This window comes from Xiphophorus maculatus, chromosome 5 (assembly GCF_002775205.1).
Source record: "Xiphophorus maculatus strain JP 163 A chromosome 5, X_maculatus-5.0-male, whole genome shotgun sequence".
Lineage (NCBI taxonomy): Eukaryota > Metazoa > Chordata > Actinopteri > Cyprinodontiformes > Poeciliidae > Xiphophorus > Xiphophorus maculatus.
This window is the reverse complement of record NC_036447.1, coordinates 29,454,961-29,479,505: the sequence shown is the minus strand read 5'-3', so window position 1 is coordinate 29,479,505 and position 24,545 is coordinate 29,454,961. Positions and strand designations below refer to the sequence as shown.

Here is a 24,545-nt window from a genome sequence, read left to right as displayed (position 1 = left end):
CATTTGATATTGCATTATTGATTTTTTCACCATGGTCAACATATCAATGAGTTTTACCATAAACCAGACAATATGACAGACCTCTAGTGCATACGTTGTTTCACGTTGTCCTCCTCATGTTGTCCTACTAATGTTCAAACTTTGCTTCCTTTTTTTTCTTTTTTGTGGAGGCAAGAAATGTGACTCTTGAAAATTTGTAATTGAAAGAATGCTTTCAGAATTGGAGTATGTTTCCTTGCATAAGTCAGCATCACTACAGGTTAGGATTTTAAATATGAAAAGTGAGAAATTCAAAATGTACACTAATTTGGTTTTAATGCCTTGAAGTAGCTCAGGGATGCTGTAGGCCAGTGGTGCCCAGAGTCGGTCCTCGAGGGCCGGGATCCTGCATGTTTTAGTTCTCTCCCTGGTGGTGGGCACAAGTAAAGTGATGAGCACTATCTTGTCTTGCAATACTCTACTGTGAAAACCAGTGGTTCCCATGGAAATATAGGACGAAAAATGAGAAACTGGTCATTGAAAAGTTGTTCAAGTTGATCAAATAAGCTCACCAACCCTGACTGTGTTTATTCTAAAATACTGTGGAAATTATCCAAAAAAAGTTACATGCTTCTTCTGCCTGTCCATCCATCCATCCATCCACCCATCCATCCATCCATCCATCCATCCATCCATCCATCCATCCATCCATCCATCCAGACCTCTGTCAGTATGAATAGATTTACTATCTATGAATTTATCTGCCATAAATTTACAGTGAACTTTAGTATTTAGCCAAGAACCAATAACAGTGGAAAATTGTGTAATCAAGTTTTCATATGAAATATGGAACAGAGATGGTCTCTACTACTCACACAGGAAGTGAGTTTTGGGTGCATTTGTTTCGCCATCCCACAGGAATAGCTTAAAACAAAGTCAAACTGATGTTAAGAGCAATGAAAGGCAAGTCAGTCCAAAACCAAGAAAAAGAAGCATGCTAGGAGTTCTTGAAAAATATTCTCCTTGTTCTCGTTTCACACCTAAATATAAAATAAATCTTTGCTAAGGTTTATTTTACTACGACGAGGCATTTCAGCCTCTTTCTCTTAGAGGCGAATCGGTTTCTTATCTCTTAGATGCACACAGGCTGGATTAGGGGATTAGCATCCACTGGGCTAATGCTAACAGTGGGCTGATACACCACTGTTACAGATGGCACAATGACACACACACCCACACACACACACACACACACACACACACCCACCCACACACACACACATGGCTGGGCAAACAGAAAGTGGGTCATATGCTGGTGTTTGTCCGTTTCACTTAATTACTGTGATTAGTTGTGAACATGTTGTTTATCAGGAAGAACTTAAAAAGTTGACAAAGTCTACTGTTCAAACTTGTTGAACAAAGTGGAAGACTTCTTACATAATGAGCTTGTTCAGCTCACAGTGGGTGTTGGAAATGTACTTTCCTCCCACAACCTTAAAATCTTCTAGCTCATAATGTCGTCTGCTGGTAAAACAAATCATGAAATGCCAGTGTCAATTAACTCAAGAACAACCTAGCTGAGCTTTTATTCAATCTCATCACGACTCAACACCCCGTTAAGATTTCTGGCAGAAATTGGGCAGCATGTCTGGAATTTAGAGCCACATTTTCAACTCCACATCCAAATCGAGCCAGGCACATTAAGTAGTTGACGTTGTAAGCATTTAGTGACAGTAGCAAGGAACTATTTCCTGATCATTGTCAAGCTTAGTTGTGCAGTTAAACAAACAGAAAACATAACATTACAGGGGTAAAATAAGAGGAAACAATGGAGACTTGTAATTAAGACCATAATTATATATTTTCCAGTTAGTAATAATCAAACGCAACTCATAACATGTGGGGTTTTAGCAATGATTTAAGGGAGCTCAGTGGTTCAGCTGTTTTACAGTTTTCAGGAAGTTTGTTCCAGATTTGTGGTGCATAGAAGCTGAATGCTGCTTCTCCTCGTTTGGTTCTGCTTCTGATGCAGAACAGAACCAGAACCAGAAGACTCGAGAGGTCTGGAAAGGTTGATACAACAGCAGCTCTTTAACGTATTGTGGTGCTAAACCGTTCAGTGATTCAAAAAACTAACAGCAGTGTTTTAAAGTCTGTTCTCTGAGCTACAGGGAGCCAGTGGAAGGACTTTAGAACCATTATCATGAAAACCATCCAGAAATGCCTGCCTCAGGATGAGCAGCCATCTGCCTGGGGATGCAGAGTGTAGGAGAAAAAAAAACAGCAGCACTAGTTCATCTGTACTTTTTATAGGAAAGAGAAAACAAAAATAGTCAGGGTTAATGGCTGCAGTCGCTCCATCAAAGAACAAGAGCACCAGAGCTCTGGGCCAGCAATACCTTTTATTAGAAAGAAAAGCAAATAAAATTGACAAAATTAAAGACAGCAACAGCTCTAACATTAAGCTAATAAAAGAAACATTGAGCCAAGGCACTTTCTGATTATAAAAAAGGTGTTAGTTAATGGCAGATCGAGTTAATGGCAGTAAAAGATAATGGCTCTGTGCACAGAAGGGACAAACACACAGGACTCCAAGTAGTTTGTTTGAAAAACGGGAACAAATAATATACATGGGAGATTTGGTCTCCAAATGTAAACATTTAGAACCGAGGCAGCTAAATACAGAACCACTGGGCCAGGGATGCTTTCTGTAATGATTGAAAACCAGGAGTATGCTTTATGCTCGATCCAGCATGAAAGAAAAAGCCCGAGATAAGTACTGAGCCAGTGGTATTTTCTGTCAGGAAAAATATGGAAAAATGCAGACATTTTTGTGCTAATAGTGGAGAAACAACATACCGTTCCAGGAAAACTGTTTGCTTTCATCAGTGGCCATGCTAACTAGCATTAGCATTCATAGCTATGTAGTGGTGAACCAGCTGCAGTATGGCAGAGAACAAGTGGGAAGGGGTGAGCATGAGAGTGATTGGCAGCACTAAGACCCTCCTCCTGGCTCTGATTGGTTGCTACTGGGAGCCTGGGAAGAGGCAGAGGAGCCTCGTGACATAACTTATCAGTATGTCATGATATATTGTTAAATTTAACAAATATGTCAATAACATTTTTTTTTTAATAAAAGTTACACGAAGCACCTTTAACTTACTACTGGTCTTTAACTTCGTTCTGCTGGAGCTACAATACAGGAAAAACCAGTTGGATAATTTACCTATAGACTATGAACGATGTTTAGCTGTTAATTCATTGAAGCTTGTTTTCAGAACCAGTTTTTGTTGCTATGTGAAGCAGAGTGATGTTACTGCAGTTTACATATGGACGCTGAGGTTGCATCAGGCTTCGTCCACACCTCCCAGTAATCTCTCCAAGCGGGTCAGAGTGGAGGATTGTGTTGTGCCTATTTTTACACTTTGCCGTAAGAAGGTTTTAGGTTCTGATTTACATATTAAAGCTGTCTGCGCTTTTAATTACAAGATAACGCTGGATATTGGTAAAGTGATGAAATACGGCAGCCATAAAGAAGGGTAGCGGCCAGATTTTGTGTGAAAACCTGCAGAAAACGGTTGCTCTGCGGTTGGCACACGGGTTCCTGCTCCGTTCCAGGTCTGATTCTGGTGGTTGTTTGTTCCTTTCTTCTCCCCTCCGTTACAGTAGTTACCTCTTATAAGGGGTCACTGAAATAAGCTGTCTAAGCTTTACTGCCCTCAGTGGCTTACGCTAGCTAAGCAGCTGAGCAACAACAGGTGGCACCGGCACAACTCAGATATGCTCACATGCTCATATCTGCAGAGTAAGCCGCAGCGTTTTCCCCCGGCGGCGTCTGCCATGTTCTCCGCACAGATTTCAAACACATCCCAACACAGCAACCAAAGAAAAGCTAAAAAAAATCTGTTTTCACTTTGAAGAGTGTATGGAGCTGAGAGGATTAACCAGATGGTCCGAGAAATATCCAAAATCACTGTTGCTTTTCCTTAAACTCACAAGAAAGGCTTATTAGGATGAGATTAAATGTATCGAGGAGAGTTTACAGCCTCTATGAAGTTGACCTGCGGCACTAAAACATTATTTAGAGACACCCTGATTAGCCTGGCCACAGCCAATACTGGTTAGAGGTTCTTTGATGGAGGTTGTACACTGTAAAACACAAGAAGTGGAGTTTATTTTTAAAAAATTATGCAAACTCGTCGACCAAAGAAATATCAGGTATTAAAAACTTAAAAATGTTAGCATGCGTACGCTATGCAGCTTACGTTTACACAACTTGACTTACTTGATCATTTTGAATAAGTTGTAATGACATAATAGTACAAAAAACTTAACTACTGTAAAACATAATTAGTTCCCTTAACTAAGAATATATGCAAACTTGTTGCTTCATAATTTTTAGGTTAATTTGCCTGAGTAATATCCGCAATTTTAGTTAGCGTAACTTAACAAAGCTGAGTATATTGTAATTACTTAAATGATACACAAATCTTTATGAAGTTTTGGAGTCTGCCTTTCCACCTTAAACATCTTTTAATTTTTGTGACAAATAAAAAGTGGTTTAATTAGTCGCTGTTGGTGATGAAACAATGCATTGTGGGATACCCTGTTGGCCAATCCAATACTGAACTTTTTCTGCATGGACTCAACTTAAATAGATTAAGTAATCAAGCATTTTTCATCCAAAGGTTCACTCCACTTGTTTTGTACAAACAAAAATTAAGTTATATTCACTTGAAATTTTTTATTATTATTGATTCCTAAACTTCATCTGATGTTTTCTGAGCATAAACAAGGTGCAAGAGTTTGGCTGGTGTGTTTACAGCCTTGAAATGCTGGGAATTCTCAACTTTGATGAGTTTGGAGAAAAGGAAAAAAAAACAACAACTCAATCACAGATCAGCACCAGTTAAGACATAATTGTCAGATCTGGATCTGCTGCCGTTTGATTGATGCAGCTCTGGTACTTTTCAAAGGTGCAACATTTTCCCAGATTTTAGCAGTAACAGTTTTACAAGTCAATGAAATTATTAGGCAGAATTTTTAAAACCAGATCTGCGATGAACATCCGGACAGAACAAAATACCGAAAGGCTAAAATCAGATGTCTATAAATAAAATCATTGTAGGTTTTTTTTCTTCTTTTTTTCTCTCCACATTTTCACTTTTTTGGGACTTAATGGTTGAAGTTTCAAAGATTTGACTGATTTTGAGTTCATCCATCATGATGGATGAATCTGTTTGTAAGCTAAGACAAGTGTAAATGTTTGAGTCAGGTAAGAACAGGCTGTTGCTAAGCATCCTGGGGATTAATCTGGGTCACTTTTCAGTCCTCTGATGGTGAGTCTAGTGTGACAGCTGTGTCAGCGTTCACATGATAAACTGACCTCCATCTGCTTGTTCTGCTTGTTTACACCTTCTGTGTTATTTTTTATGGTGTAAAATAATTTAGTCGCCAAAATAATTTACTGTGTTTCTGTTCAGGACTGTACTTTTACAAATATATTTAAGAGATCTGATAATTCAATTAAACTTGGCATTGTCTAATGGTGAATCAGGAAAGGGTAAACATAAAGCATTTAATTGGTTTCTTGAGACTTGAATGTTTTATGTAAATAAATAATATCATAGACGACCTTAGTGAACAAAAGTCAGTTTTCAGAGGGTGATTTAAACAACTAAGGGGAGAAAAAAAATACCCAAACCGGCATATGAAAAAATAACTCCTTCTTAAACCATAAATTATCTATGACCAATCACATTTCTTGGCTTAGTCTGGAACAAACTTTCAGAAACCTGCAAAACAGCTGAAACGCTGAGCTCCCTTAAATCAAGGCTAAAAACCCACCTCTTCAGAGCTGGAACATTGATCAATGTATTTGATGTGTTTTGATAATTTTGTTGATACTCATCACTTTAAAAAAAAAAAGCAATAAACATTGTGTTCTGTCAGATGCTAAGTGCTAAAGCACTTTGAACTGCATTATCACTGAAATGTGATACACAAATAAACGTAACTTTACTTAGTTTCACTTTTCATACCCAGATCTGATTACTGCCTGACATGTAGATTTCACTTTAATAGAACCTGACTGACAACATGAAGCAGGCAGCAAGACCTCAAAATGCAACACATGAAGTCCTGATTGAACGAAGCTGAAGGACAGATGAGTCTAGACAGAGTTACAGCTTCATTTCTGAGGCTTTGGTCCTCCAACAGACCCCATTGAGAGTCATAATCAACAAACAGATAAAACATGGAACAATGATGAAACTTTCCCAGCTTACTAAAATTACTGCAGAAGCACATGGAGATGGAAACTTGTACCTGAACTTGTACCTGAGTAACCTTTTGAAAAAAAAATTAAAGGGACAGTATTATGTAAAATCAACTTTTGATGCTATTATGTTATTTCCTCATGAAAAACATACCTGTGGTGTGTCATTGATTCTTTTATGCATGTTTGAGAAACCCTGTAATCTCCCATGGTAACCATTCAGCTGTTCAAAACACATGGGTGGACCTAGCCCCGCCTTCGAGGTTGAAGCCCCTCCTCTGAGCTGCAGTTTCCAAGTTTCAGAGCAGTCCCCCCCTTCAAACACCCCACTCAGCTCCTTCAAACTAGCCAGCAGCAGTTAGCAAACACCTGGTGGTAGAACTGCATGTCTGCTGAGCTCATTACAGGAGCTACTACTCAGTGAAACGCTGGTAAAAACCTGTTTAAAAGGTTAATAGAGGAGTGATCTGATGACTTCCTGAAGGCTGAGTTTCAGAAAGAGCAGGAGTTTTTAAAGAGACAAAGACCCAGTTTCAAGGCGTTAAATTACAATGTCAATTTTATTAAATTTTTTTTCTGCTCAATGTAACAGTTACTTGATTTTGCTATGAAATGGAACCATGTGCCTGGAAACAATAATACCCCCTCTAAAAAAAAACGGAAATCAACATAAAAAGTGAATCTTTTCAGATCATCAATAAACATCCGCCACTTTTTTTAACCTTCTGGCAGATGTACTGTGAGCAGATGTCCTAATAGGAGCGTATGTGTGAAGGAATCAGTTTACCTGCTGAGTAACAGAGCAGGTGAGTCAACGTTCAGCAGGTAAGGCTTAGTGTCGGCTGACCTATATACAGTAAACACTCGGACAGCTGGAGCCAGCTGGAGTCCCGCTGGCTCGCTTCAAGCGGCTCTCAGTAAACACACAGCTGTTTGATGCAAGAGGAAACACCGTCACAATACTGTCCTCGGATATTAAAAAAAGTGATTCCGTGTAATCTGTCCTGTCTGTGAGCAGATAAATGGATTTTTCCCCCCCCACTTCCGCTTCATTTCTTGTCCCGAACCTTTAGCTGTACTCTCTCTGAATCAGTGTTTATTCTTTTCATAACATTATCTGCACATTCAAAGCACTTACATAAAGAAATTGTTTTTTTGTTGTTTTTTTTTCTTTCAGATCTTATTGTTAGCATCATTCAGCAAAATATGGGAGGAGTTAAAGTAGAAGAATGGAGAAAGGTATGTTGAGTTTAAAGAGTTTAAAACTGTAATTAGAACTTCATTTTTTTCCCAGTCATTAAAGCTTTGTGGATGAGGTTTTTACAGTGGCATGTAAGGGGCAGTGAAAGAAAAAAAGGAAGGGTAAATTTCCACCAAAAAACCCAGACATTTTGTGAGTATGTGTAAGCCGTTTGCAGATTTGCAGAAAGCCTGGCTAGATTTTCCTCACTTTGCAAGAAAACAACAATAAAAACAACAGGGATAACATGGGACTACAAAAGTTTCTACAAAAACTATCTTTAAGATCATCATCTGAATTTGCTTCAGTAACAATATTTGCTGTGATTCTCATCCTGCTTTATGTTTCTGTTGTTCCTCCTGAACCTCTGTCCACGCTGTGGCTCTCCCAGCCAGAAAACGTTGTCCTGTTGCTACAGGTAAACCCTTTTACTCCTCAGATTCCACCCTAAGCCTCAGTCTGACCGTGCACTGACGAACCATCTTGTCCCTCTGCAGTGGATCCACTATGAGTCTGGATTCCTGATCTGCGGCGTCTTTGGAATCGTGTTCGTGGTCCTCACGCCCATCGTCGCCACCTGCTTCTGCATGTGTCGATGCTGCGACAACTGCGGCGGTGAGATGCATCAGAGGCAGAGGAAGAACGCGGACTGTCACCGAGGATTCTTCACCGCCTCACTCATCGCCACCACCATCTTCATCATGTGAGTGCTCCTCCTCTCTTCGGCTGTCGCCAGGCAGTTAGTTCGCCTCTTCATGAGGTTTAGTTAAGAGGAAGAGCTTTTAAGCGTGGAACAGTCTTGTCACATTAAGACCACCAACTTCAGTTTCTTTTGTTGGGATTTACTGTGACGGACCAACACAAAGCAGTGCATGCAGTGGTGGAGAAATGATTCATGGTTTTGAAAGTTTTTTTAACAACCCATAAAAGTGTAGATGTACATTTGTGTTCAGTTTCTTTAGCAAAGAAATCATAGAACAACCTTCCTCTGCTGTTACAATGGCTAGACTTTCAGTTAAGTCTGTTTGCATCGCACATTTAAGCAACAAGGCAGTTCAAAGTGCTTTACACCATAAAAACGTAGCACAGTAACAACTTATGAAACAAGCAATAAACATTGCATTTTATCAAATGCCATCATCAAAATCATCAAGCAGGTACACATCAAGCTGGAACATTAGGCCTTTAGTCCTGCAAATGTTCTTCAGGTGATAGAAGGCCGACTTTGTAACTGTCTTTATGTGACTCTGAAGGTTCAGGTCAGAGTCCATCACTACACCCAGATTTCAGACCAGATTGTCAGTTTTTAGCTGTAATAACAGAAGCTGTGTGCTGACTCTCGATTGTTCCTCTTTGCATCCAAAGATAATAACTTCAGTTTAGTTTTAGCCATGTGTCTCTTCCAGTTCTGATGAAACATTTGCAAATTTTCCATTGAAGAAAAGCTCAAACTCAGACAAATCATACAGGTTGTGTCTGTGAACTCTAGTGTTTCTTAACTGAGCCTTTGCTGGGGAATTCTAGCACATGGATATGTTTTTATGTAAACCATTTTATTGTAGCTTCTAACTAGTTCAACCTGTTCAAAGTCAGTATCCTGCTGAAAATAAAATCTGCATTCAAGTTTTTCGCAGCCTCTAATACTTTTTGCCGCCAGAAACATCTTACCATTTTTCATGCCCCTTTCTATTGCTTTTACAAATAGTCGTAAGGAACAAAATTTTTCTTTTTTGATGAAAAAGAATAACAACAAAAATCTTCCTAAACTGTCAAAGTGAAACTGATTTCTACAAAACTGACAATATTTAAAATAAATTAAGTGAAAGCATAAATATTCACCTACTTTAAAGTTAGTGTCTCCAATGATTTTAGCATAAGTATTAGTATTCCTGGCAGCATTACACTGTGAAGACTAAAGAACACTCCAACCAATAGAAAATATTAGGGGAGAGGTTGTTTAAAAGCATAAGTCAGGGGATGATACAAAGCATCTCTTAGGTACTGAACATCACTGGAATTCAGTTAAATTCATCATCAACACATGAAGGAATATGACTCATATGTAAATCTGCCTACATTAAACAATCCTCGCAACCTGAGTTCCATGAACCATAGAACTGCGCAAGTTGACATTTTGAAAACAAATTTGCTTAATGGAAACACGTCAATTTCGAAAAACCTCACAGTTTTGCGCTACGATGATGTGGATTTTCAGCCGTATTGAAATAGATTTTTTTTGCAGAACTTCAACGACAATTTTTTTTTTCACATCATCAAAGTCACATGATCAATAACCCAATGTTACCACTGCTGAAAACAATGAAGAAGACGACAGGAAGTAGTAGTAGAATGATGGTTTGTTTTTGTTTTTTTCGAACAAACTGCAGCCGGCTCCACCAGAGCTCTCACAGCATCACAGTTCTTAAAAAGTCCAACGTGTTGAATCCATAACTCTCCTGTAAAATCATAATTTCCTCAAAACGCTGCATATTTAGCTGCTTCCTTGCAGTCGGGTTAGTTGCCCCAACGCCTGAACAAGACGCGAACGTCTCCTCTGATTGGCTGATAGATGATGAGCACTAGCACCAGGGCTAAATTATGAATATGTATCACGTAACTGTTTGCAGCCATCGCTGCCATGATTTTTAAAGACTTACCGCATGAACTTGTTTATTCACATGTGATTTTACCTTCATTTCTTATTTAATGGAAATAGCAAAATTGTGGGGCGGGGGGTGTTTCCCACCATTAGCAGAATATAGACAAAGATTTGTGATGGAAACACAGCTAGTGATGCAGAGCAGAGCTCCAACATGTAACTGTAAATGTGACATTTGTTCACCTGACCTGTGCACAGGAACAGGGTCTGCAGGATCGCTATGTGTCACTGATATGACTGACTGACTGCAGAGGTCCTTGTGTCTCCATCTGAATGGGGCCTTTCATATCACAAACCTGCTCATGTTCATACAGAAAGCCTGAGAGGGCATTTGTTCTCTCATGAACTTTTTTCTCAGTTATTTTTTGGCCTTACTCCATCTCACCACTCAATACTATTCATTCAGTATTATAGAAATAAAGTAAAGTTCGACTAAAGCATTTTCTAGCTCTGGAACCATGTGGGAGAAACAATAAGGATTATGGAAAAATGTTTACTTTTCTAGAGTTGGTTTAAAATTGCACATGTAGATTATTTTGTTAGCTTTTGAAGGACAGACAAAACATCCCGAGATGGATGCAATATTCTAATATTTTTGTTGTTTATGCCATATAAAAAGTGACAGAGAAACTGAAAAATCTGACTTTGAAAAAGGTTTCATAAAAAACACCTTGAAATCCTGCTTTGTGCATTTGCAAGTCTTGGATGAAGTTAACGTTCTGAAGTTAATGTGCTTTTCCATAAAGAACAAGCAAGAAATCATTTTAATTGCAAGTGGTTTAGTTTTGATCTAAAATTTTTAAAAAAACATGACAAATATTGAAGCAGAGAAGGACCTAAGCAACGTCAACTTTGTGTTTTGTTTTCATGTATATCATGAAAATATCAGGAGTCGATTTCAGCCCGAAGAATTAAGACTAATAAATTCAGACCAGTCTAACAGATTCCACCCAGGAAATTCAAAATTGCAAATAAGTGAAAAAACACCAAACTAAAAACTGCACAGCTGCAACAACAATGTTGGAGATTAACAGCACAAAAATGAACACTGGAAATTAAAGAGTTTTTTTGTTTGCAAGAAATGAACGTTCTGTAATTTCAAAGATAATTGGTTTGCTTGATGCTGCAGGATTTCAGTTGGAGTTGGCATTTTGCAGCGATGCTGCCTCCTGCCGGTGCATTGTGGCCGCTGCATGTCTGACCCTGTCTCTATCTGTGTGTTTCAGTCTGGGAGTTCTTGTCGCCTATGCAGCCAACCATAACATCAGCACTCAGATCAAAAGCACCCGAAGACTCATAAACACCAACATGAGGGACCTGAAGACATTCGCTAACAACACCCCAGCGGTACCCTCTCTCTCTCGCTCTCTCTTTCTCTCTCTCGCTCACACACACACACCCCGACAGAGAGTTTCATGTAAGACAATAATATTTCATGTTAGTGTGTTTCCTCCCACAGCAAATCGACTACCTGACAGCCCAGTACACCACTGCCAAGAACAAAGTCCTGTCAGACCTCGACAGTAAGATTATTAACATTATTGTTTTTTTGTAATATCTCTGGCTTTAATATTTATGTTGTCATAAACCTGATGTGTGGGGGTGTATGTGTGTGTGTGTGTGTGTGTGTGTGTGTGTGTGTGTGCGTGTGTGTGTGTGTGTGTGTGTGTGTGTGTGTGTGTGTGTGTGTGTGTGTGTGTGTGTGTGTGTGTGCGTGTGTTTGTGTGTGTGATGCCAGACATCGGACCTCTGCTGGGAGCCAGAATCCACAGCCATCTGGAAAAAGAGGTGGTTCCTGCGCTGGACGTCGCCCTCCGAATGGCAGGAGGTGACCCACTTTCATCGAACGTTATTGATTATTAACACGATTAATTACATTCAATCAAATCCTCACATCGTTGTTTGTGCTTCCCTGTTTCTATGGTTCCCCTTTTTCATTTCTTTTAACCTGAAGCAAAAGTTGAGAGTGCTATTAAAGGTAAAGGAGGCAGATCTGGGTCCAGTGGTGCCGTGTTTGTGTTGTGTTTGTGGGAGTGTTAGAAACAGCCCTCAGTGCAGTCTTCATGTTTGTTATGCAGGTGCATCTAAAAAAAAAAAAGAAAAAATCGTTAAAACTTTTTTTCCAGTAATGCAATTTATAAGACAAAGCCACATCGTCATCTCCTAAAATAAGTTGGGTATTTTTGCCTAAATCATCTTTTGGCAAAAAATGACTTGGGCCATTATTTTAGGAAGGTGACTATGTGTCATATTGATTAATTACAAAATATTTTTTCTGTTAATTTTGATGATTATTGCTTATAATGAATGAAAACCCAAATGTAGATGTCTAAAAATAAAACTTTACTAAATGAGATGAGTAAAAAGGATTGTACTTGGTAGAGGCTCCTTTTGCCTAGATTATGAAGGTTGTGTTTCAACAGCCTTTCATCAAAGTTTTTTCTTCCACTAAATTTTCCTGTGAAGCTTCTTTAATAGAGCAAGTTGTCAGTGACTAGCTGCATGTTTTTTTTTTTTTTTTTACTAAAGTTATTGTAAATTTATTAAAAACTAGATTTTGGGTTTGTTAGATATAAACTATAAACATCAGAATTACTAGAAATAATTCATAATAATAATTAATTGTTTGTAATTAATTTTACATATCACCACCTTCATAAATTAATGACATAAGCCAAAAAAGGCTTTTGGCAAAAAAAAAAAAGAAGAAAGAATTTATTTTTGGAAGGTGATGATATGAATTTCATTATTTGAACTGTATTAATAAGATAAATAATATTCTGATTTCTGTAGATTAACCTGTATATATTTTATATCTTGGTTGTGGATTTTGTGGTCAGTGTGCTGAGTGTAGTTTAATAACTAAATGTAGTTTCTGACTTGGTTCTGCCTCTCTGTTGTTTTCTTGTAGCCATGCGGGAAACCAAAGAAGCTCTGGAGAACGTCAGCTCTGCGCTGGAGATCCTTCAGGAGGGAATGGGAAAGCTCCAGGCCAGCCTGGCCGGGGAGCGCTCCTCTCTGTCCAACACCCTGTCGGACCCGGCCTGCACCAACGGCGCCGTGTCCCCCACCTGCAACACGATCCGCTCCACCCTGCCTCAGCTCGGAACCAACGCCGACTTCTCCAAGGTCAGGAGAAATACTTTTATAGTAGAGGAGTTTCACACTGGTCTGATGTAGGAATCACATCCATGGATCCAGTCTGATTTTTGCATATTTTCAATATGTCACAAGTTTACAGTGGACTTTTGTATTTATACAGTAAAAATTCAGTTAAACCTGGAAAAGTGTATTTTTTTCATGAGAAATATGTGCTGAGCTGGTCCATTAAAGGGGCAGTACTGTGTAAAATTGACTTTATTGAGCTTTGCCTCATGTTATAATGTTATTCCCTCATGAAAAACATACCTGGAGTGTTGCATTGAATCTCCATGGCAACCATTCAGCTGTGCAAAACACCTGGGTGGACATAGTCCTGCCTTCAACTTCCAGCTCTTCCTTGCAGCTGCAGTTTCAGAGCTTCTGCCTCACAGAGCAGCCCTCCTACGTGACTCCCCCACTCAGCTCCTTCAGACTAGCCAGCTGCAATTAGCAAACACCTGGTGGAACTGTTCATCTGCCGAGCTCATCATAGGAGCTACTTCTCAGTGAAACTCTGGTAAAAACTTTGTTAAAGGGTTAATAGAGGAGCCATGTTGTGATGACTTCCTGAAGATGGAGTTTCAGAAAGAACAGGCGTTTTTATAGAAACAGAGGCCCAATTTCAAGACGCTAAATGATGAAGTCAAACTAGATATGTACAGCATTTTTATAAACAACTGGGGGTAACATAATAACTGCACTTGATTGTGCTATAAAGTGTTTGTATGTGGCTGGAAAGCACATAATGTTGCCCCTTTAAACATTGTAACATTAAATTAGAATAAAAATGTTCTTTATTTCTCCTGTTAACTCACATGTCTTTTTTCTCTGTTCTCCCTTTCAGCTTCCAAATGTTAACGAAGCCTTGACCAACATAAACACTGTACTGAAAATAGATCTCAGCAACATTGTCCAAAAGGTAACTGCTTGTTTCTGAGCCATCAGCGGCCTGCAGTTCAGTATATGACCTGATGCTATTTTTCCATTTTTGTTTCTTGTTCTTTTTTTTAAACGCCTGCAGGGTTACACCTCCTTTAATGACACCCCAGCGATGGTGAAAGAGCAGACCAGGAACATCGTCACAGGTAAACACACATCCCTGTGTGTTTGAGAGTGGAAGATTGCGGTTCAATGAGATCAAAATGAACTTTGACTAAATGTCTCTGTCTTCGTTCACATGCTTGCCTTTAAATGACGAACCACAGCTCTGCCTCGTAAGTCATGTTCTAATGGATGCTTCTCTTTCTGATGCTGTTAACATTAATTATGCATATTCAGAAAACTTTTCAAAGTTGGCTGGACTTTACATTCTGTGTGATAATAAAGAGAATCAATTCAGGGTGAAATGAAGAGCTACTAAGATAAGCCAAAAAATGTCAACATTGATTATATGTAAATACGTATTGATTTTATGGTATGTATTACATAATACACATGCCTCCATTTTCAAAAAACTGGAACCTAAATTTATAGATCATACACTAAACACAACAATTATCAGATCATCTGGACATCATTCTTCTAACGCAGATACAGCTGGTCTAACTTATGCTGAATCTTATGCTAAAGTATTCACACACCTTTACCTTCACAGTTTGTCACGCTATAATCACAACCTTCATCTGGTTTTATTGTGATTTTATGTGATTGACCAAAACACAGTTATTTACTGTGAGGTGGAAGAAAAATGGGTTGCCACTTTGTTTTACAGTGTGGCATGCATTTGCATTCAGCTCCCTTAAACTGGGAGTAACAGGGTTTCGACCTCCCCCCTGAAGTCCCGAAAGAGGGTCAAAAGACCTGAGTCCAAACTGACGATTCTGATGGCTCAAATTAGCATCCCTTTTTCAATTGTAAACGTGGCCATTGACCGTCAGGCCAGAAAGGAGGAGTGGAAAATCATGCAAAACTGGTTATAGGATGCTAGCTAAAATCCTTCAGGTCAGTCGACCCGTCTCTGGGCTCCAAAGGTAGAAATGTTAACATAGGACCCTTCTCTGGTACTCAGAGTGTTTTAAATAAACGCTGTAACGCAACCTCCGCTGTAAATCTTCTTTTATTTTTAACGTTTCCTCTTTTCAGACCAACTCAACCTGAGTCAGATTGGACAGAGAGCATCTGTGAATATCTCGCAACGGAGTCCTAGTTAGACCTAAGACTTTGACTGGGCCTTTCTGGCACATTATTATTGACCTGTGCTCTCTTCTTGCCTTGCATTTAGATCAGATTCCCTGACCCTGGTGACAAAAAGCATCTCCAAATGCATGATGCTGCCACTATTATGTATTAAGGACGATGTGAAGTGTAAGCTTATCTTCCTGAGGAACAGTAAATGTGTTTCATTTGAAGTGGTTCTCTGTGTCGATGTGTGTTGCTGCAGGAGTGAAAAGCATGCTGGATAAGATTGGAAATGAGATCATCAGTTTCTCCAAGATGTTCCCAGTGGAATCCTCTCTCGCCAATTTCACCATTTTTCTCAACGACAGACACAAGTTCATCGAGTCTTTTTACCCCCAGGTGGACCAGATGGATTTCTACCGGTTGGTGAAACTTGATCCCATGACATGTTGAAATGGATTGTCTTTTTTTATTCTGATCAGCTGAGACTAGCTTCGATTTGCTCAGTGACAGCAATAACCCATCAACCATTTCTTTATAATAGACATCTGAGTTTTTCCTGGGGTTTTTTTGTGAAAAACTTTCAATTGAGACTTAGATGATATTCTGGGTTCTTGGTTTAGGAAGTAAAGCGTGTTAAACGTGTTTCTGTGCTGCAGGTGGATCGCCTGCGTGGCCGTTCTCTGCACCGTGGTCTTGATTCTGGCCTTCAACATGCTGGGCCTGCTCTGCGGCACCTGCGGCTACGACAAGCAGGCCAGTCCGACCACACGCGGCTGCCTGTCCAACACCGGCGGAAACCTGCTGATGGCGTACGTTGTCATAGCAACACACCAACAGATTTATATCAGGATGAGCTTTGAAGCGACTGTGACAATTTACCTTTAAGAGAGCGGTATTATGTAAAATCAACTTTTTTGATCTTTACATCGTGTTGTTCAGAAACATAGCAGGAGTGTTGCCGTGACTATTTCATGCATGTTTGAGAAATGCTTTAATCTCCATGGCAACCATTCAGCTGTGCAAAACGCCTGGGTGGACCTAGACACCTTTGAGAGGAAGCTGCTCCTCAGAGCTGGAGTTTCCAAGCTTCCAAGCTCCTTCAGACTAGCCAGCAGCAATTAGCAAACACCTGTTGGAACTGTACATCTGCTGAGCTCATTACAGGAGCTACGTCTCAGTGAAATGCTGGTAAAAACATTGTTAAAGGAATAATAGAGGAGAGATGTTGAGATGACTTCCTGAAGGCGGCGTTTCAGAAAGAACAGGAGTTTCTTAAAGAGACAGAGACCCAATTTCAAGGTTTTAAATCAGAAAGTCAAAATTTTTTTACTTCATATTTGACATACATAGCACTAAATAACATCTGGTGTTAATTGATCATGCTATAAAATGGCATCAGGTGCCTGGAAGCATATAATACTGCCCCTTTAAATCTGCTCCAAACTCAGCTTTTAGGCCACCGTCTTCAGCTGTAACAGTCAAAACGACCCAGGCTTAGCCATCGATGGTCTTACAAATGCTGGTATTTTTTGTTGTTGTCAATAAATGAGAAAAACTGTTTAAAAAAACATAATTTGTAGATTTTTTTAAAGGTTGACAGTTGTTTAATGGATAAACATACTTTTCAAAAATGTAATATTACCTCCAAAATGTTCACAATTACAGTTGCTTTTTCTGACTTTTTTACCAACCAAATTACAGACAAATTTGATAATTAATAAAAGTGTGTTTTAGAGGTTATTTTGATCTTCTTTCATTCAGAGGTGTGGGATTCTCCTTTATCTTTGCCTGGGTGCTGATGGGTCTCGTTACCACTCTGTTTGTTGTTGGAGGCAACGTGGAGAAGCTGATATGTGAACCTCTGGCCAACCGACAGCTGTTCAAGGTACCTAAGACAGAAATCTCCCTTCAGGAAACCTGAGTTTCTTCCATATCTGTTTTCTTATATCTGATCAGAATAGTGGACTAAATTGTTGCTTTGTTGGTTCACATTTGTGTTTGTGCAGATTATCGATACACCATTCCTGGTTCATCCTGAAAAACGTAATTTTCTTCCTGGGATGCTCTTCCAGAATCCAAACATTGACTTGACTCTGGGCAGCATGTACAGGTGCCGAAAACACTCTTTTCTATCATTTGAATGTAATCCTGAAGAAACAAGGACATATCTGAGCTCCAAAGCTCAAACATTTGCAAGAAAACACTCAGAAATTGTTGAGATTCATCTCAGAAATTTTCTAGAAGCGATTTGGAAAAATTGGAAGTTTTTCCAAGTAAATTTACGACTTTTCAGACTCAGAAAATTTTTAGAAGTCAAAAGTTTTTTTACTTTTTAAACTTTAGAACATTTCTGGGGGTTTTTCTCTCAAGTTTTTACTTCTGAAACTCAGAAATATCCCTGTGTTTTCTAGAAATGTCTGAGGTTAATGTTAAAATTACTGAGTTTTTTCTAGCGAACTGTACTAGTCCTTTTCTCTTTTTTCTATCTAAAATGGCCCTAAAATTATACATTCCTTCTCAATAACTACTATGATTTTCTTTTAAGTCCTGAATTTTTTTTTTTATGTGAAACATAAATGTGTAGGTTTGATGTATGAGTGCTATTTAGCAGATAACACAAGTGATGCTGTAATCTGGTTTTGCACATTGTTTTAATATCTCACAAAACTGGTCAAGAAATCTTCAAATTCTCCTCTGAAAGTCTGAAAAATGGAAACTGAGGTCCCGTGTGTAATGACAAGTTTTGTCCACCAGGGAGTGCTATGAGAACAACGGCCTGTATCACGCTCTGCAGCTGGAGAACATCTTCAACATCAACTCGTTCCTAAACAGGACAGTGGTGAGTGTCGGCGTTTCACAGTTTGTGGTTCTGTGATGGGGCAGAGTGGCTGTGGTCGCAATGATCTGTGTCTGCTTCACAACAGTACAACAGAGATCTGGCCAAAGTGTTGGAAGGAGTCCAGGTGGACCTGAGGGACATCATGCTGCTGGACCAGGCCGGCAGAGACAACCTCATGAACTTCGCGAACTCAGGAGTTGGAGAAATCGACTATCCGGCTTACCTGGCTGAGGTGAGCTATGTGTTAAAAACTATATCAGAAATACTGTCTAGATAACTTAGTCTTTCTTTCCTTCTGTCTCACTGTCAGGTGAAAATCAACATTTTTATAACCGTCAACATATTTATGGCTAAATTTAATTGCATCTTTGCTACTTATTGATAAAGTTAGAAGGGTAAAACAGAAGCTTAGCGCTGTTAATACTAAATGTATTTGACCACCCCCTATTGAAAACAACAGCTGTGGTAGTTTGCAAATGATGTTAAACAATACCCTTAGAGAGGCAACTGTTGCTGACCATGAATCCAGGAAGGGCTGTAAGGCCAAAATGTCCCTCAAAATTTGAGTTTGAGTCCTGCAAAAATAAATGAGACTAGCTGGCAATCTGTAAGTGAATATCCTGGGAATGACCACATTTAAACAATGAGAGCTCAAACTCTGCATGCCTCAGTTAGTATCTTAAAGCTGCAGTATGTAACTTTTGTGAAAAAAATAAAAAAATATGTAAATATTTATTTGCTGAGACTGTCAAAATGTTATGATAGTACGGTCTGAGACAGATTATCTGTGAAAAAAATCAAGCTCCTCTGCCTAGAAACAACCAATCAGAGCCAGGAGGAGGGTCTTAGCGTTGTCAATCAAGCCCGTGTGCACGCAGCTCCTCCATCCTCATTGCCTTTTCCTGTTGCAAATGCTAATGCTAGTTAGCCAAATAAAGACTCATTTGTTCCTCTTGATGATCACAAAGATTTGGATTTTTGTTTAAGTCATTAATGAAAGAGTAAAACTGTTTTCAGGTGAATAAGGGAGTCACTATTGTGGATCTGCTGTCTTTCTGCTCTGATCTGGAGGATCAAGCCGACCAGCTGGTGAGTCTTAACTTCACAGCTGGTAACCCTTACACCAGCAACAACATGCCTTTCATTATACAACAGACTAATCTCTGTAGATCCGTAGAAACATGAAGGGAGAAACAATTACTCAATGAATTTTTGAATGACCCTAAATGATTTGTTCGATCGTGTTTTTAAAGCCCCGTGGAGCTTTGGAGAACGCTCTGAAGGGACACGCCAGCAGCATCAGAAGCATCCACAGGGAGCAGGTGGTGCCCATGGAGCAAGCCATGGTAAGGTTGTTGCTAGGTAACCAAAGAGGGATTGAGTTAGTTGATGCCACCAGCCTTGCTTAGCTCACAGTGAGAGGTTGAGCAGCTAAAGCCTTTTCTCTGCCTCCATCCTCCACAATGCTGTGCTTTTCTGGCTCGGAGTTCAGTGAATATTCTAAATATTGAATATTCTGTCAGATGTATTATGTATTTATATTGATCACAATATATATTGTTACTGATTTATTATCCACAAGTACGTCCAACACATTGCAGTCACTTTACATTGCAAACCCCTTTAAGTTTCTTCTAACTTCTCCTTCCCTCCCTATCTGTTCCCGTGGTAACAGAAATATGTCCGAGCGCGGGTAAGCTGCTGCATGGTGCTTTCTGTCTGTGCTTGCTGTAACATCGTGGCTCATGTGTTCCTGTGACCGTAGCAACATGTTTATAATCGTGTTGTTGCCCCTTTATTTGTATGTAGTGTCCATGCCTGATTTAGTTATATATTGCACCAGGGATGCACTGATCCACTTTTATCGCATCCGATACCGATATCAGAGGTTCAGTATCGGCCGATACCAATTCAGTACAGAAAAATGGTGCTGAATTGACTTAAAATGTTTCCTATTTTAAAAAGCACACATAAATATACTTAATTACTAATTTATTTGATAACTCTGCATCGGAACAGCACACTTAAATACACCAACAGCTTTACAACCTGGTCAAACATGTAAAAACAACTTTAATTTGTTCAGTCAGTTTAAAAAAAAAGTAGAACAGCCAACATAAAATAAATGATAAAGAAATTGAAACTGACAAAAACAACAGATTGACTACCTTAGTCAAACATGGAAAAAGTAAACTGCAACAAACGTTCTTTCAAATGGTTCAGAAAGTGCAATTAGGAATTCTAAATGTAATGTAAAATACACAATAATAATTTTTCAGTATCAAGACCTATACCAAACTGTTTGTTTTTGTGTCTTGTTGTGCAGAGCACCCTGAGCCAGGGCATCAAGCTGCTGCAGAAGATGTCCAACGACCTGCCTGTGAGTAAAACTGTCCAAATAAAACCATTTTCAGCTGGATATCAGCTGATTTTGTCCATATGAACCGATTCTTCTCTGTGTCTCAGATGAAAGTCACAAACATCCTGAGTGCCATTGATGCAGCAGAATATCTCATCGCTCAAAATGCCTCGCATGTGGTGAAACAGGTACAAACCCAAGCAAAACTTTGGAAACAGAAACCTGCTTAGCCAAGCTTATCGAGGTGTACACCCTGATTTTTCATTTGTGCCATTTCTTCTATTTAATTTTTATATACTTTAAGCTCCATTTTTTCCTGTTTTTTGTTTTTATATATAATTTACGAGCTGTGAATATTCTTATCTTTTATAACTTGTTTAGCAACCTACTCTTTCTTTACCCAGCGACATGCAGCAAACTTTACACTCTATATCCTGTTACACACACAGTTTATGTGGGCCTGTCACAATAACTAATTTTGCTGGACGATAAATTGTACCAGTAATTATTACAGTATAATGTTAATATTGTTATTTTGGGATGGTTGAAGATAAGTTTGTCCTCTCAAAGACCAATAAACTTTGAAAAGAAGGCCAAACACTGGAACTGGAAAATATTTCAAATATTCAAAATTAAGACATGACAAACAAAAACAATATATAAAACAGACATAACAACTTCTTACTGCAATGGAAACAAAATAAATGATTTAGTGTCTGTAAACAAAATTGCTCTTCAAAAGATATTCATCAGAAATGAAATGATTGAGCTCATTTTAATTTATCATTTTTACAATGATAAAAAAATCATTTTTTGTCATTGTTGACCAACATTGTTGGTCATTGTTGCTGAGGTATACAGTCAAGAACATCGGCATCATTTTAGCTTCGTACCGCATTTAGCTAACCAATCCAGCATGAATTGATTTATTGCTTATTGCTCATCAGTTTCCCCTCAAACTCATTTCTTTTCTTTTCTGCATTAAACATAATCTAGATTTTACATCATATGTGGCAAAACAAATTGAACAGAAACAGAGCTGCAGCAGCTTCTATTCTTGGTTTTCTCTCTAGTATGCGTGAGGAGCAGTGACTCAACTTCTAACTTTTAACTGACAAAAAGGGTGAAAAGTAGCAAAAAATCTTAAAACTCTTTAAAAATCACATTGGTTTTGTTCAATCAAGTCAACTTTCTGAACTGTGGAGCAACATGAGCATCAAAATGCATGACTTGTTCTCACATCTGGATCGGTTTCCTGAGAATCTGGATCAGTGAGTGATGAGCAGGAGGAGAGATTCCATCAGGACAGAAAAGAGACGGAGAATTTTACACAATGAAGACGAAATGTTCAATTTACATGTACTTACTCTTATTAGTGTTTATTATTCAATTTACAGAAATACAAGTTTGTAACATTTTATTATTACACTCCGTTAGAAAACTTTTTTTTCTCCTAAAACCTTTTTTGGATCAGAAATATTAACAGGTATGAAATGACAATGTCACAAAAATGTCATAAATGTATTCAGGAGATCAGATTTCTCTGAATGACATTGGAATAAAAACCTGACCTGATTGAGAAAAATAGATGTCATTTTTGGATTCAGCAGTGCAAAATAGTCCTAATTCAGTTGAAAAAATATAGAAAACTTCCAAAAAAAATTGTTTGTAACCTTATTAAAACCTAATTTTAATGGTAGATTGCTAATAAATAATAGCTGTCTAAAGCTGAAACCTCCATCTGATCACGATGCGCTCTCCTCTCTGCAGGAGACAAAGGCCTTCGTTCACAGCCTGGTGGGATACTTCAAGCAGTACACTGACTGGGTTAAAAACTCTGTGAGTGTTTTTCTACTCTTTTCTCTGGTTTATTTTCACTTTTCAGTTGATTGAGTCAAGACAGGAAAGCAGCACAAAGGCCCACTGTTAACACTAAGCTGGCCTTACTTTACAGACAGTGTGCCAGTCTTAATGGACTTCCTGGAGTTGGTTCACTTGAACAAGATGTTCTGGTGTTGGCATATAACAGCCAGTCCATTGACTTCCATCTGTTGATCTAAGTTGGTTTCAGCAGCAACAGAGCTCCGTACTTCCTCATCTTCCCCCCCAACACTCTGGGACTAAACTGTGCTCGTATTGTGTGTCCTTGTCCCCTGCAGCTATCTGCAGAGGTAGCCCAGTGTAAACCCATCAGCAACATGGTGGACAGCATGGAGATAGTGGGTTGCAGCTTCATCATTGACTCAGTGGTAAGAGCTCACTGTGGGTGTTTCTGTGTGTTCGCAGGAAGTCAGGCTGCCAGCTGTAGAGATATCAATGGCTGGTTTAGAGCAGAGTGTGTTTTGGGAGCAGGCTGTGTCAGAACAGGAACTCACACTGGGCCTAGACTGTCCTCTGTTTTCACTCTGGCCTGTACTAGCTTTATGTTTGCAGCACTTATTAACTTTAACATCGTGCATCATCAAAAGTTTTATTCATGAATAAAATGCTAAAAGGATCCCTTTTTCCAGTTTATGAATGATGCATTTGTTTGTTGTTTATACACAGGCATATCTTTAAGAGTTTATCAATCTACCTCTGTCACTTATTCTTGTCTGCGTGCATTTTAGTTTCTCACATATAGATAACCTGAGGCGGTTTAGTTAGATAGTCATTAAAAGTCTGGAAAAATTTGTCATTTGGTCTCAGTGATAATTTTTGATGACACAAAAATAATAATTGAAGAAAAACGTATGAATGAATTCACGTTTTATTGCACATTTAAAAAAAAAATTCCTTTAAACAAAATCACCAGGGTTACGATCAATGGCACTGCCAAGCAATTTCTGTATCACAAATCTAACAAACGTTTTTTAAATTCAATTTTAACAGTTTGTTTTAAACATGCGCTAAACATGTTGCTTTGTAGCTGTTTGGTAAGCTAGCTTTGTAGCTAGTGTCTTACTAGCTTCAACAAGCTAGAAAGACACTAGCTTCAATAAACCAGTAAGACACTAGCTTCGGTAAGCTAGTAAGACACTAGCTACAGTAAACCAGTAAGACACTAGCTATGGTATATTATATATATATATATAATATATTATATATATATATATATTATATATATATATATTATATTGTTATTATTATTATTGTGTGTTTGCTTATTTATACTGTATATATTTGACCTTTTGCACGGGAGCTGCAATGGAAATTTCGTTGAATTCTGTTCAATGACAATAAATGCTATCTAATCTAATCTAATCTAATGGTAAACCAGTAAGACACTAGCTTCAGTAAACCAGTAAGACACTAGCTACGGTAAACCAATAAGACACTAGCTACGGTAAACCAGTAAGAGACTAGGTACAGTAAACCAGTAAGACACTAGCTTCAGTAAACCAGTAAGACACTATCTTAGTGTGCCTCATTGTATAGTGCCGTTTACAGTGAGGCACAAAATGATCTAAGCAAGTTCAGTTTAACGTCTTCAGAACGTTTACTGGTATTTTCTGTATTTAAAGATCTGTCAGTCTGGTATTGACTGACAGATCTCTGCATTTGGAGTTAAATAAATGGAGAGACCATCCAGTCTCTCCATTTATTTAACTGGTGGATTTGTTTCCCAGAACACGTTTTGGATGGGTTTAGGAGCCTGCTGCATCCTGCTGATTCCCAGCATCGTCTTTTCCGTCAAACTGGCCAAATACTACAGACGGATGGACACAGAGGACGTCTTTGAAGAGTGAGTCCTAGAAAAGATTTTTGTTTTTTGCGCCTTCACCCGTAGAGGAAAAATATTTTCATTCCTGCTTTCAGAGATTCTGGGTGTTTTCTGGCTGAGCTCAAATCCAAACTAACCCGACATATTTTCTGTCTCCCTCCGTTGTTCTTTTTCTTTTTCTTCTTCTTCTTGGACTGCTGATTCTCCTCTTGTTCAATCCTGGTGTT

The 24,545-nt window shown here is 38.7% G+C and overlaps 1 protein-coding gene across 4 annotated transcripts in view; it reads left to right on the top strand.

Annotated features, from left to right (window-relative positions):
- The window catches only part of LOC102235921 (prominin-1-A-like), a 33,196-nt gene that overhangs the window by 5,421 nt on the left and 3,230 nt on the right, over positions 1 to 24,545 (top strand). Inside the window, exons 2-25 of one of the 4 annotated variants that reach the window (XM_023334256.1) lie at positions 7,434 to 7,495; positions 7,888 to 7,914; positions 7,994 to 8,199; positions 11,382 to 11,502; positions 11,615 to 11,678; positions 11,894 to 11,983; positions 13,067 to 13,284; positions 14,141 to 14,215; positions 14,318 to 14,381; positions 14,502 to 14,510; positions 15,677 to 15,836; positions 16,074 to 16,226; positions 17,179 to 17,302; positions 17,424 to 17,527; positions 18,172 to 18,256; positions 18,342 to 18,488; positions 19,274 to 19,345; positions 19,510 to 19,602; positions 19,932 to 19,949; positions 20,583 to 20,636; positions 20,723 to 20,803; positions 22,386 to 22,454; positions 22,775 to 22,864; positions 24,224 to 24,339. In XM_023334256.1, coding sequence (XP_023190024.1) covers positions 7,434 to 7,495; positions 7,888 to 7,914; positions 7,994 to 8,199; positions 11,382 to 11,502; positions 11,615 to 11,678; positions 11,894 to 11,983; positions 13,067 to 13,284; positions 14,141 to 14,215; positions 14,318 to 14,381; positions 14,502 to 14,510; positions 15,677 to 15,836; positions 16,074 to 16,226; positions 17,179 to 17,302; positions 17,424 to 17,527; positions 18,172 to 18,256; positions 18,342 to 18,488; positions 19,274 to 19,345; positions 19,510 to 19,602; positions 19,932 to 19,949; positions 20,583 to 20,636; positions 20,723 to 20,803; positions 22,386 to 22,454; positions 22,775 to 22,864; positions 24,224 to 24,339 — 2,302 coding nt within the window. The remainder of the gene's footprint in view (positions 1 to 7,433; positions 7,496 to 7,887; positions 7,915 to 7,993; positions 8,200 to 11,381; positions 11,503 to 11,614; positions 11,679 to 11,893; positions 11,984 to 13,066; positions 13,285 to 14,140; positions 14,216 to 14,317; positions 14,382 to 14,501; positions 14,511 to 15,676; positions 15,837 to 16,073; positions 16,227 to 17,178; positions 17,303 to 17,423; positions 17,528 to 18,171; positions 18,257 to 18,341; positions 18,489 to 19,273; positions 19,346 to 19,509; positions 19,603 to 19,931; positions 19,950 to 20,582; positions 20,637 to 20,722; positions 20,804 to 22,385; positions 22,455 to 22,774; positions 22,865 to 24,223; positions 24,340 to 24,545) is intronic. The other 3 variants (XM_005809392.2, XM_023334257.1, XM_023334258.1) reach the window with 3 other exon arrangements.